This window comes from Medicago sativa, chromosome 2 (genome assembly GCF_051527215.1).
Source record: "Medicago sativa cultivar Bolivia chromosome 2, Bolivia_mono, whole genome shotgun sequence".
Taxonomy (NCBI): Eukaryota; Viridiplantae; Streptophyta; class Magnoliopsida; order Fabales; family Fabaceae; genus Medicago; species Medicago sativa.
This window is the reverse complement of record NC_140750.1, coordinates 1,767,732-1,781,744: the sequence shown is the minus strand read 5'-3', so window position 1 is coordinate 1,781,744 and position 14,013 is coordinate 1,767,732. Positions and strand designations below refer to the sequence as shown.

Sequence of the window (14,013 nt, the reverse complement as noted above, 5' to 3'; positions counted from 1 at the left end):
CCTTGACAGCACATAACAACACTCGTGGCATAACATAACAGAGTGGCATGACAGCACCAATTCTCTTTGATGAAATATATAATTAGTTTTCCCATGATGCAAATTGTAATTCATGTGTATATATATTAGCTTTCAGTGATCAATAAAAGCATCGAAACATATTTTATTATATAATTAATGTATTTGCTTTACAATGTAGACTAGATACATTAACTACTCAATGAACCTAAAAAAGGAATTTTTTCTTATATCTGAGACCGGAGAGAGTATTTGTAAAGATATCTCTACCTCAGTTTATTCTCCTGTGAGCAACAACTTTATTGTCCATCTTTATGTCCTATGAACATTTAAGTGTATGTTGATGTACTCATTACCCACATTTAACACTGAAAAGACAATAAAAAACAAATAAAAAAATATATTAACAAATGAGTAAATAGTCAATTACCCTCTGAAATTGTAAGTTTCGTCAATTACCCTCCTGAAATTAACAAAACTTCAATTACCCTCATGAAATTGCACAACGTTAATCAATTTACCCCCTCCGTCAAATTTTTCTGTTAGTCAACATGACGTTATGCAAATACCCCCCATGAAGTTTTGCACTTATGTGCAAAATGTCCCCTGAACTTGAAAATTTATATTTTTTTCTTATCCTTAAAAGTGACTGCATTATCACTGAATTGTGGAGCATATTAGCTAAGTTTTGACGGTATACAACCATATATGGTCCTTTAAACGATCAAACATTAACTATGTATTAGAGTCTAATGATATTAAAGTCAGCATAGTAAAGTACAACCACACTTGTCAGATGGAAAACTAATACATGTCATACATAATGAAGCACATAAATAATATATGATTGACATAACCAAGAATTACCAAGATGTCAAAATATATGACTATGCTATTGCTAATTTTAACCACACCAAAAATTTCCACTTCCTTTATATTGTGAGCGGTGCACACCAACAACACACTTCTCTCACTTTCAAGAAAAAAAGACATAAACTTGTTACTTCTCTCACTTTATAAAGGATCTTGAAGGAAGTAACAAAAAAAAAAGGATCTTAAAGGAATCATAGTCTTCTTACCCCGTTAGGATTCAAAGGAATGGTAATGATATTATATTATGTATATTTCATTATGTTTTTTTAAGAGAATAAAAAAAACATGATAGCCACCATCCTTTTGATCTCTAATGAGGTGAAGGACAACTTGAAAAAGAAAAAACAACATCTGATGTTGGAACAAAGAAATACGTTTATGTTTGTTTTGTAAATATTCTTGAGTTTTGAACATTATTGTAAGGTTTACCAAACACTGCCAATTTGTTCTACCATACTGCCAATATATGGTTGTATACCTTCAAAGCTTAGCTAATATGCTCCACAATTCAGTGATAATGAAATCACTTTTAAGGATAAGAAAAAAAAATTCAAGTTTAGGGGGCATTTTGCACATAAGTGCAAAACTTCAGGGGGGTATTTGCTAAACGTTATGTTGACTAACAGGAAAATTTGACAGAGGGGGTAAATTGATTGACGTTGTGCAATTTCAAGGGGGTAATTGAAGTTTTGTTAATTTCAGGGGGTAATTGACGAAACTTACAATTTCAGGGGGGTAATTGACTATTTACTCATTAACAAATAATTTAGAGATAATTCAACAAATCGTATTTGAAACTATAAGTATCCATAGATGACCAGCAATAAAAACAAAAAAAGTATGCACAAAAGAGGAAGAGATGTCGATCCGTAGTTTATGAGAAAGATGTAGTATAAACGATATACTCCCTCCGTCTCACAATAATTGTCACTTTAGCATTTTTTCTTTTTCTCAAAATAATTGTCACTTTACAATATCGATGCAGCATTTATTTCTTTTTTCCACTATTATACCCTTATTTATTGAATTTCATCCAACTTAACTACTCCACTAACTACAATTAATAAGGATATTTTAGTAAATGCTACTAATTTTACCATTGAAATCAACACAATTAATCATTTCCTTAATAATCGTGCACAAACCTTAAACGACTAATATTATGAGACGGAGGGAGTATTTAGGTTTAGGTTTAAACACTTATAAAATAACTATAGGTTTAAATAACTGTAAAAAAGTTTACAATTAATTTACTTTCATGATATATAAATTTAAATTGTATATAGTATTATATATGTGCATGTTGGGGGCGGGCTAGACATTAGAGTGTCTGTACCCGCACCCTCCTGATTCAAATTTGCGGGTAATTATCCAAAGCCAAACCCGGATCCATGAATACGAGTATTTATCTTGTCTATTGTAGATATTTTTGCGGGTGTCCAATAAGGCACTAGTTAGGAAAAACAAAATAAAAAAGTAAATTTTATATTATTATAAAAGTTTTTTTTACACTTTTCAGAGTTTGACTATACAAGTACCGAGATACTTTTATTATATTTATTTCCACCCTGAAATCGAACTCAAGTTTTCCTGAATAATTTATCTTTGGTGAAACTCATTAACCACTTGAGCCTAATTGTTTGGTTATTATCATTTTTCTTTTTAATAAAAGTTAAATATGTAAATTGTACCCAAAAAAAAAGTTAAATATGTAAATGGTCAGAGTTTTGGTGTTAGTTGTTGTAAAAATATTTTGTTTTTTTATTAATTCTTGCAATATATGACTATTTGTTTTTATTGTTGTTACTTTATTTTAATCATTGTAAAATTTGTTGATATTGAAATTGATCATTGTAATATATAGAATATGAAATATGCTAGCAACACAATCTTTTTAATACGCTATGATTAATCGGCTTAAATTTAAAAATTTGTTCATATTGAAATTGATCATTGTAATATGTAGAATATGAATTATGCTAGCAACACACTCTTTTCAATATACTCTAATTAATCGATTTAAATTTAAATGAGTTCCATTAAATATATGTGGAGCTATACATATTTCGTGTGTCCCATTTTAATTTGAACCAATAAAAAGAATGTGTTAGAAAATGTGTTGCTACTTTGCTAACATTCCTCATAGAATATTCGATGATAATCCATCAAAATAAAAACAAAATATGAACTTATTTTATTGTGACAAACAAAACACCACTGATCAAAACCAAGAAATTGAATATTTGCAAACACTACTACAAAAAGTATTTCTACAATGGCTTGGCTAAAGTATATTTAAACCTTGTACCAAAAAAAAAGTATACTTAAACCTTTAATAAATTAATTGATTTTGAGACCCACTAAGCCATTACATGTGCCTTTCTGCAACTTTTCTTGTTGATCATTCGGTGTGGTGTGCGTTCTTGCATAAATTTCTATGCCAGTATAAACATCCAAAATGACATTTGCTTCTTACGTTAGATAGATGTTGAGCTTTGATGACAGACTCTAACAATTTCCAACAACCGAAAACACTTTGACAACTACTCCCTCCGGTCCTTATTATAAGAAAAAAAACCAAAAAACATCAAAACCAATGTTATCATTAATTGTTGTAGCTTTTTAAACATTTTTACAAATATACCCTTATAGATTGCTGTGAAACATTAAATACATCAACTAATATTAAAAAGATAGAAATTAAATGAGGGTTAAAAAAGTCTTTTAAGCAATAACTACACCTTAAAAGTTGTGACATTTTCTTATAAATAAGACCAAAACTTTTTTTGAAAATTTTCTTATATTAAGGACCGGAGGGAGTACCAAAAAAAAAGTATACTTAAACCTTTAATAAATTAATTGATTTTGAGACACTATAAAGCAATAAATAGAAAATAGACATGATGTTAATTCGAAACTTACAAGAATTGATTTTTCATAACTTCCTTTATGAGCAGTGGAGGCTATCTAAAATGAGATGTCAATTTCAGAACACTTGTTTCACTTATATTGGATGAGACTCCCCCATACATGCAAGAAGAGATCAAATAACATCATTGTAGGGGTCTTAAAACTTAACTGGTTTGAACTGAGAGATAATGTGTTGGAGATCCTCAATTTAAACTTAATCAAGTAAGAAAAAAATAATATTCTGATGACTAACACTTTCAATTAAAAAAATAACACCAATTTAAATATACATACAAATTAGTACTTACAAAACTTGCCGTTCTCCCTTTTAAAAAAAGACTTGCAGTTCCATTAAAAATTTACTATATCATATGAATCATTCATGTAAATTTTTACATAAAAGATTTTTTTAAAGGATTTTTACATAAAATGATATTAATCTTGATAATGCTAAAAAAAACATGTCAAATGATTGCAAATGTACTTAAAAGTACCCCAAAGACACAATTTAAGAAAACTTATATGATATTATTATCTTAGAAAATATGTATTAAACTTTTTTAAAATTTAAAAATTCTTATTTCAAATAAAAGTTTTTTAGATTATAAAATTTAAAAATTCTTATTTCAAATAAAAGTTTTTTAGAATATTTGTTAGCGGTAAAGAAAAATATAGACCATACTACAGTAGAAACTCTTTGAATTAATACTCGGTAAATTAATAAACTCTCTAAAATAATAAATTTGTCTGGTCCTGACTTGAGCCAATGTAAAAAATTGAAAAACTCGATAAAATAATAAGACAATAATTTTTCGGGAGATCCCTTTATAATTTTCGGTCCCAAGAAAATCATAAATTAATAATTCATAGAAACTGAAAAAAAATATATTAAGAATACATTGAACACATTTGTTCCTCTTGTTTACATTTACTGTACTTCAAAAGTCATTATTGATTTCCAATGCATATGAACACAATAGTTACTAGTTTACGTTGAGTCCCAAGGTTCGCTGCAACGTAATTCTAAGAGGCATAGACTAATTTGCCTTTTTGTTTGGTGTGTACAGTATAATTACTTAAAAACTCTTTAAATTAATAATTATTAATTTATCGATAAATTAATAACTATCTAAATTAATAAATTTCTTCGGTCCTGACATTATTAATTTATAGAGTTTTAACTGTATAAGAAATTTAAATCACGCTTCTTTAGATTATAAAATGAAACTCTTATCATTGAAGTGATATCTCATAGATTTGTCAAAATTAAATAAAGAAATGAAATAGATGTTTGAATTTGGTAAATTTCTAAACGTAACAACGCAATTAGATTCCTAAAAAAAGAAAAATATACAACTAGATGGGATCAATCGATTCTATATATATAAGAGAAAACAAAGATCACATCAATTTTTTTTTTATCCGTCATATATATGTCAATATTTTTTTCCCGCACCAATCTAACAATATGTTATAGGCTCTGTTTGACGTAACCATTTTCAGTTTATAGTACATAACTTGTATATTATAAGCTTATGTGATCAAAATAGATATGTTTTATAAGCTCATATGTTCAAAATAGTCCGGGCATTGCGATCAATAACATATTAATGCTTTAAAACTACAAGAGAGATATGCACATCTTTACCTAAAATCTTATGATATAATGTATTATATGGGTCGGCTCTTTTTCTTTTTGAGAGGTCACATCTCTTATAGTCGACATAAAGTTAAACTACCCACACTTGAAGAGTTTGCCAAACAGTTCATCCCACTTCGCTTTTTCAGCATGTTAAACTGGACGGACCAACTAAAGGGATGAACTCAAAACTTAGCATAACCTATCAAAATAACGGGTTATACAGGCCGGCCTGACTGGTTGAGCTCGTTTTGCCACCCTTATCTATCTAATTATTGATTGTTTTTCGAACATGTTACTACTGAGTAGTTGATTAACATGGAAAAAGAAATCTCTAGAGCATGAATTAATCTGGTGGAGTTATTGAAGAGGTGGAAATGGAGAAGTTACAAATGGAGTAAGTTCATCTCATTGAATTTCATGCATAGCAGCATGCACTAGAGGCAAAAACCCTTATTATTGAGGCCCACAAAGACAAATTTCGCACGTGTCAAATAAGAAGCTAAAACGTGTAAGTTTTTCTATAGTAACAACGTAGATGATGACGTGTATGTAACCAAACAAACACTGCCGCTTTAATTCCCCTTTGGAATCTTCATTCACTATAAATACACACACACCCTTCTTTGTTTCATTTCATTTATGTGTCACTTAATATTCACTCTCTTAATTAAGTGAAATTAAGTGAAATTTCAACATAAATAGTTTCTAGTTAATTTGTTACAAGACTGATCAATATACACACACACACACTCGTGGTGATGATGATGAAGAACAATTTGTGTAATGTAGTGCAAGGTTTGAAGCCAACGTTGTTAATGGTTATGGTGCAAATAGCATTTGCTGGTGTTAATGTTCTATACAAGTTAGCTGTAAACGATGGCATGAGTTTAAGGATTGTTGTTGCCTACCGTTTTGTATTTGCAACTGCTTTCATAGCTCCAATTGCTTTCATTGTTGAAAGGTGATTTCATTCATTCACTCTTCTTATTTATGATCAATGGAGAATAAATAATTCATGGAATTAAATTAAATTAAATCAAATCAATTTGTGAGAATATATGTTTTTTATTCTAAGCTAAAAATATTTGAGAACGTTCTTTTGAAGATTCGATCATTTCTTTTCATACATATAGCTTAGGAAAGTGGAGAAGCTAGTAATAGCCAATAATGACAGTAAATCACATTAACCTAATTAATTGATTAATTAATTAATTACCCCACTTGAAGTTAGAACAGAATGATAAATATGCTTTTGTTAATTTTGCTGCAGGAAGAAGAGGGCAAAGATGACTTGGACAATACTGTTTCAGTCATTTTTATGCGGTTTGTTTGGGTAAGTTACACATTTTTTTTATAACATAAATATCGTATGCATGAAGATTTTCTTATGGTTATGTTTTGATTCAATTAACAACTTTTGATTCAAGTACGAATGTAGCAGTGGAGAAAATTTCGAATTGTGCTGTCCAAGTACTATAAAGCAAGCGTGACTCTTTCTCGACCATTGATTTGTATTTCTAGTGCCTATATTTACGTCCACTTTTCAAGACTTCAACAAACAAGCATATACTCTAACTATTTTAAGTGGACATAGTCGATGTTTCAAACTCGGTATAAAATGTTGGGAAATGCTAACATGCTCTGAGCTCTTCAGAGCACATATTAAAAAACTGAATGTTAAAATATAATAATATTGGGAATTATATTTGTTTAAGGAATATTGAGAATTATATATTTACTACGATTAAAGTTTAAATATTTATATTTTTATTAAATTTTTTTAATTTCCATTTTTAACTCATTAACTAAATGCTTAAATATGTTGTGTCAATCTCCATTCATATTTCACAGTTTACATATGTATGTTTTTTATTATTTTTTTCATGTAGGGGATCATTAGCTCAAAACTTTTACTTACAAGCCCTGACTTTAACTTCAGCAACATTTGCATCCGCAATGGCCAACCTTATACCAGCTGTAACCTTTATCATGGCCGTTTCCTTAGGGTAAGTATTAAGTGTCATTTTGTCATCCAATTATAATTTACGAGTTACTATTTATTATATGTGTTTTTTAAATGTAGAGTTAGCATCAAAGATTAAACTATAAAATTTGGACCTATTATGTTTTTTTTTGAAGGAAATTTGTTCCTATATATTAACTCTCTTTCTTTCTGTAAAAATAAAATAAACTCCCTTTGCAAATTATTACGTAATATATATGTACATAAATAGAAAATAGTCTTTATAGAATTAAAATGATAAATTTTCATATACTTTAGATACTAAAATGAAATATTTTATATAGTATTTTTAAATAATTTCTTAATTATTTATTTACATATTTTACAAAACAATTAAGTTTTACGAAAGTTTGAATCACAAAGCTAATATATAATTTGCTGATCCAATGTAACTTTTAATTTTTCAGTATGGAAAAATTAAATTTGAGAACAAAAGCAGGGAAGGCAAAGATATTAGGTACACTAACAGGAATTGGTGGGGCAATGGTATTGACATTCGTTAAAGGTGTTGAAATTAAGATGGGTTCATTCCATTTAAATCTTTTGCATCATCAAAATGGTGTTGGATCACACACTATCTCCACTGCTAATACCATTTCGGGTTCTCTGTGTGCCTTGGCTAGTGCCATCTCTTATGCACTGTGGCTTATTATTCAGGTTTGATGTTTTTTTGTTAATAAATTACACCAATATCAATCAATGAAAATTATTTTAATCCAACTGATTTTTTATTTATTTATTGATTTTGGGTACAGACAAAGATGAGTGAAAGATACCCTACTCATTACTCAAGTACAGCGTTGATATCTTTTTGGGCGTCACTTGTTTCCATTGTGCTTGCTCTATGCTTTGAAAGGGATTTGAGTCAGTGGAAATTGGGTTGGAATATTAGACTACTAACCGTTGCTTATGCGGTATGTTAGCTTAATGCACTTCATGTTTATTATTAATTATATCCAATGATTAATTAAGGATTTAATATGTATATGTCAAAAGTGTAAATTTGCATGCACGTGCATCCAATCAAATCACTCGATGATGTTATTTTCTTAAGTTGGTCTGAAAATATCTCTAAAATGATATTTGTCATGATTTGATTGGATGCATATATAAACACATTTTACATCATCAGTGCATTGAAATTAATCTCATCAATTAATACTTCCTATATTTTTTTTTGTGGTGGCCGTGGTTTAAACCCCGAACGTTGCATATATTATGCATTGTCCATTATAAAAATAGTGTAATAAGAAAATCATGTTTAGCTATTGGTATTTGATTATTAATTCCACATGAGGCTAAGATATACCATGTAAATTGAATTGTGCAGGGTATAGTGGTTTCAGGAGCAATGGTAGCTGTAATTTCATGGTGTGTACACATGAGAGGTCCATTGTTTGCCTCAGTTTTTACCCCTTTAATGCTTCTCATGGTGGCTTTGGCTGGTTGTACCATTTTGAATGAGAAACTACACCTTGGAAGGTATATTTGCTTGCCTTTTATAAATTTATTAATCATTCTAAGAATGTTTTTGAAATACTAAGTTGTTTAATTGGACCCTAATTTTTTGAGGTCAAATATAATATTTACTTTATTGGCTCACTTAAAATTTATTACCTTTGTTAAAAATTTCAGCATTATTGGAGCGGTGTTGATTGTATGTGGCTTATATGCGGTTGTATGGGGAAAAAGTAAAGAAATGAAGAAAAAGAATCAATTAGTGCCATCAAAAAACCCACATGAATTTGACCCAGTTGAAATAGTTGTGAGGTCCATAGAAGAAGATAAAAGCAACCACAACAACAATAATCAAGGTAATACTTTACAGGTGGTTAAGGATAATGAAGATTCACAAGCAGATGAACATGAAAAGCAAAGTCAACATGTAGAAAGTCAAGAAAAACGAGGAGGGGTAAAAGAAGTTGCATGTAATGCCTAAAATATGGAGTATCAAATTATTATATATCAAACTCCTACATGTTGGTCCAAAATGAACGTGACATCCTTCTAGATTGGCCAAAAATGCTACCAGCGGACTCTATTTTGATTCTCCAACTAAAATACATTATAGCATAACAAAATTTGAAGAACAAAATGAAGAAAAAGGGAAAGATTTTAAAGAACAAAAAGTGTTTAATTGAGTGACCACTTAGCTGGAGTTGACTCTGTTATACACGATTAGAATTTTATTGAACTGCTTAGATTTATATCTTTCATGGTTGTTAACGATGTTATGTTTTGTTCTGATACTCATAAGCTTATGTTACCTACAATATATGCAAAGTACATCTTCAGGTTATTTAAGATGTTTATTTATCAGATTAATTCTTAGTTTAAATATATGCAAAGTACATCTTCAGGTTATTTAAGATGTTTATTTATCAGATTAATTCTTGGTTTAAGATTGTTATCACAAAACGAAACCTATATTTTATAACAATAAAGACTATCAACTAAAATCTACAAGAAATTGAATCCTATGTTGAAATTTTAAATCAAGATGTTTGCAATTCGTTATATAACTAATAAAAAACAATTAAATCAAGAATGTTGTTTTTTTTTAAGAGGCAAATTCAAGAATGTTGTTAAAATTGATTTTTTTTCTTCATGATCAATCAAAATAAGAAGTGCTAAAATCTAATACATGCATATTTAACTTATTTCAATTCATTTAGAAAAAAATGTAAAGAGAGTAAGAGATAAAAGTTCAAAAGTGCTTAACTGAAAAGAATGATCAATATTCACATGGGCGGACCTGGACTTACAATGTTGGTGAGGCACAATTTTTTGTCAAATAATTAAATAAAACTAAATTTAATAAGAAATTATATTAAAAATAGTTGTAGCAACCAAAATTAAAAAAAAAACTCCATTTTTCATTTCTTAAAAATGAGCTAAAATGACATCATTACTAATTGTTCTAGAACATTTCTTTCTATATACGTTACAAGACGATCAGTTAATCATTGATCACTCATCTTGTTACTTAGTTGACTCTGTACATATTCTGCATGGGCTTTGTAATACATAGATAGATACTAAGTCCCACATCAGCTACATTGCAAGCTTACAAAGCCAAATTATATTATAAATAAGGGAACAACATGAGGCAAAGGTAGAACAATTCTCTGTGTTGCATCAATGCACTGCACTAGTTTAAAGTTTTTGACTATACTTGTGTTTTAGAAAAAGAAAAAAAAATGGATTTGTTTGGTGTGACACTTGCCACACCAGGACCTTAACAGGTCCGCCCCTAAATATTCAGTCAGAAGTGTTTACCGTCTATGTGTTGAGAATATATTTGTCGATAACTATCATCTCATAAGATCATGGGTATTGGAGTGGCATTTGGAAACCTAAGTCACAGAGGAATTAATTGTCCATTAAATTGTGTTGTATGCAATGATACGTATGACATGAGGACAACAAGCATATTTTATTCGAATGTCAATTGTCAATATAAGCCTGGCATGCTTGTGGATTTTGGCTTGACATTGAATTGTTAGTGCAGCAAAATAACAATGTGGAAACTATTATCTTCATCCTCCTGCAACAAGTGACTACTAACCAAGCGGAGTCTGGAAAAGCAGAAATCCAAGACTTTGGCAACAAGTGGTGGAAAATAACAACAACATTGTGGAATGCGTAAAGCACTTCCTTGAGTACTAGAGACTTGCGAATCAGAAGCAATAACTCTGGGCGCAAGAACAATAATAGTGTTGGAGCGTCCGGCCATGGAAGCGACGTCACATGCCAAATGGGATGCGTAGATGTAAGAAACTGGTTGTTGGGATACTCGAGTGCAATAAAGATGGGTCGTTCTCATCCACCCAACACAAAGATGAACATTGGGATGCGTATATGGGATGATACATGATGTTATGTGCTTGCCAAAACTATGTGGTTTTCACGGGAGTGCTCTATGGAAATCGGGGAAGCGTTGGGACTTGATCATGCCATTATGTTGATCAATAAATTGCAAGTAGGCAATGTCGATTTTGAAGTTAATTCGAATAAAGTCGTTCATTATTGAGAGAGGTAGCAGTGAACACAACTTTTTTTTTATGATTAATGTGATAAATAACTAATCGATGATTACAAAAAGTTATTAATGTGATAATAAGTCAAAACTTTTTTTTATATAAAAAGAAGTTTTAACTAAACATAATCAATTTCCCTCAAGCATATGAAAAGTTTCAAATAGAATTACACCATTCGATCCTTATTATAAGAAACAATAGATTTTTTAGATTTATCTAGTACTCCCTCCATTCCTTTTCTTTTGATGTTTTAGCTCTTGACACAAGTTTTAAGGATTAATTAAAGTATATAAACATTTCCCTCAAGCATATGAAAAGTTTCAAATAGAATTACACCATTCGATCCTTATTATAAGAAACAATAGATTTTTTAGATTTATCTAGTACTCCCTCCATTCCTTTTCTTTTGATGTTTTAGCTCTTGACACAAGTTTTAAGGATTAATTAAAGTATATAAACATTTGTGTGTTTTACTTAAATGTCATTATTTATCATTAAATTTACATGTGATAAACCAAAGGTCACAACTACTTTAATAGTTTATTGTGTTTTCCAACAAGGGTAAACTTGAGAAAACAATAATAAATTCACTAAAACATCAAAAGTTTTGGAATATAGCTGAAGTTCTAAAACATCAAAAGAAAAGGAATGGAGGGAGTACGACATATGAAAACTTGGAATCTTTTTATTTTTTTTTATTATCGACGATGCAAATTTGTTCCAAAATTACATTGTGAATAGGGTAAATGAGATACTAAAGGCATGCACCAATTGTATCAAATTGAGCTTTGTGTGATGGTGAAGAAGAGACGGCTAATCATCTCTTTTTGTTATGTGAAGTCACAAGAGGAGATTGGTTTTTTTGGTGATGAGATAGTTGAAATTTTCCTTTATTACCAAATTTGTTTGTGCATTTGGAGTGTTGGAGTAGAGAAGCGATGAATGCCAACTCCAAGATGTGGAAGGGTTTTTAACTTATTTGGCAGATTGATTTGGTTGATTTAGAATACGAGAAATAATAGAATATTAAATAATGAGGGTAAAGATAATGAAAGATACGCTTAAATAGGCATTTCGTCCCTGCAAATATGAGTCATTTGAAATTTCGTCCCTGAAGTTACTAATCCTTCCAAACAGCCACTGCAAAATTTAATCATTTGAAATTTGATCCTAATTAGATTTTTTTGATGAGGTGGAGGGTAATTAACAATGTGGCGCATACATGGCCAATGGTGACTGGGTTTCTGTCAGGACACGTAAGCAGAAGGTGTAACGTCCTGGATTTTTAATCCAAAACATTACTTATATTTCTTTCTTTTACAAAAATAGTTAAACTAATTTAAATTACAATTCAGAAAAACCCAAATTTGTTTCCCCGCGAACACGCTTCAAGAAAAATAATAAAACACAATAAATATTTTCACTCATCCATTAAATCAAGAAGCATATCAAATTCAACATCATAATCTATCATTTTCAGTTAAATCATGGTCAAGACTAGAGCCCTTACCTTGGATACTCTCTTTCCTAGCCGACTATAACCCCTTAATCCACGTTTCATTCTTCGCTCCGTTAAGTCTCTCAGTTTCAATTGACCAGGACAACAGTAAGAACACATGCTCGAACGTGCTGATGGCTAAAGAGGGATTCAGGACAATATGGATGAAATGAAATATAAGTTGTGAACACAATAAAACTCGATGAGGTTGGATATAGATATCGGCTGTGGTGTTTGAGGGGAAGATTATAATAATTGGAAAATCAACTCTTAGGTGACCAGTATGGAGGGATATAATTGAAAGGGTTTGAATATTCTTTTTCTAAACCGTGATACTTGGAGTGCGAGAGACTAAAGGCTAATACTAAGGAAAATATTGGTGAGGATATAGTTAAATTTATGAGTATATCAGTCTTAGTGGATGGCGGTTACTACCTAAAGGAGTTAGGAGATATCTATTCATTTATTTTTAAAACAAAAGTTAAGAGAGAAGAGGAGATGGATGTACGTGTACCATAACATAACTATAGGGAATGGGAGAGAGTATACTTAGTTATGAGTACCAAGGTAGGAACTTAATATGACGGCAACCATGTGATAGAAATGGTCATCATGGTAACCGATATGACCATGTGAGTGGTTTGGACCATTGGAAAATTTGTTTGAATAATACTACAAAATAGGAGTAATTGGTTTCACGGTACTTGAGGCTTGCTAAAAAAACCATTGACGTGTGATGCGCTTGCAATCCACAAAGAATGATACAATTTATCCAAAATTGACTTGGCTACTCTCATCTAAGACTAATAAAATTAATTCCAAAAAAGTTATAAATAAATTAAGGATCATAATAAGGAAACTATTAATAACATATATAATGTATAAAAATATCGGGGATGTTACAGAAGGCAAATGCAATGGCATTTTTACCCTTAATGAACCAGGACATGCGCAAAAAGACCAAATTACCCCTGTCTTCATCTTTTCATCTTTCCTCCTCTTTAACAAT

At 30.3% G+C, this 14,013-nt stretch overlaps 1 protein-coding gene across 1 annotated transcript; it reads left to right on the top strand.

The window, feature by feature from the left end:
- The first annotated feature begins 6,078 nt into the window (after positions 1-6,078).
- LOC146943486 (WAT1-related protein At1g68170-like) lies at positions 6,079-9,785 on the top strand. Its single transcript, XM_085741777.1, has 7 exons — positions 6,079-6,404; positions 6,714-6,776; positions 7,333-7,449; positions 7,874-8,123; positions 8,222-8,380; positions 8,797-8,948; positions 9,102-9,785. The coding sequence occupies exons 1-7, from the start codon at positions 6,202-6,204 to the stop codon at positions 9,403-9,405; spliced, it is 1,248 nt and encodes a 415-aa protein (XP_085597903.1). The 5' UTR covers positions 6,079-6,201; the 3' UTR covers positions 9,406-9,785.
- Positions 9,786-14,013: the final 4,228 nt, after the last annotated feature.

Bases quoted from the DNA above. Each gene is read 5' to 3' on its own strand.
- LOC146943486 (XM_085741777.1), top strand. From the start codon at position 6,202: ATGATGATGAAGAACAATTTGTGTAATGTAGTGCAAGGTTTGAAGCCA. The intron at 6,405-6,713 runs GTGATTTCATTC...ATTTTGCTGCAG, and splicing joins ATTGCTTTCATTGTTGAAAG to GAAGAAGAGGGCAAAGATGA. The intron at 8,381-8,796 runs GTATGTTAGCTT...TGAATTGTGCAG, and splicing joins TACTAACCGTTGCTTATGCG to GGTATAGTGGTTTCAGGAGC.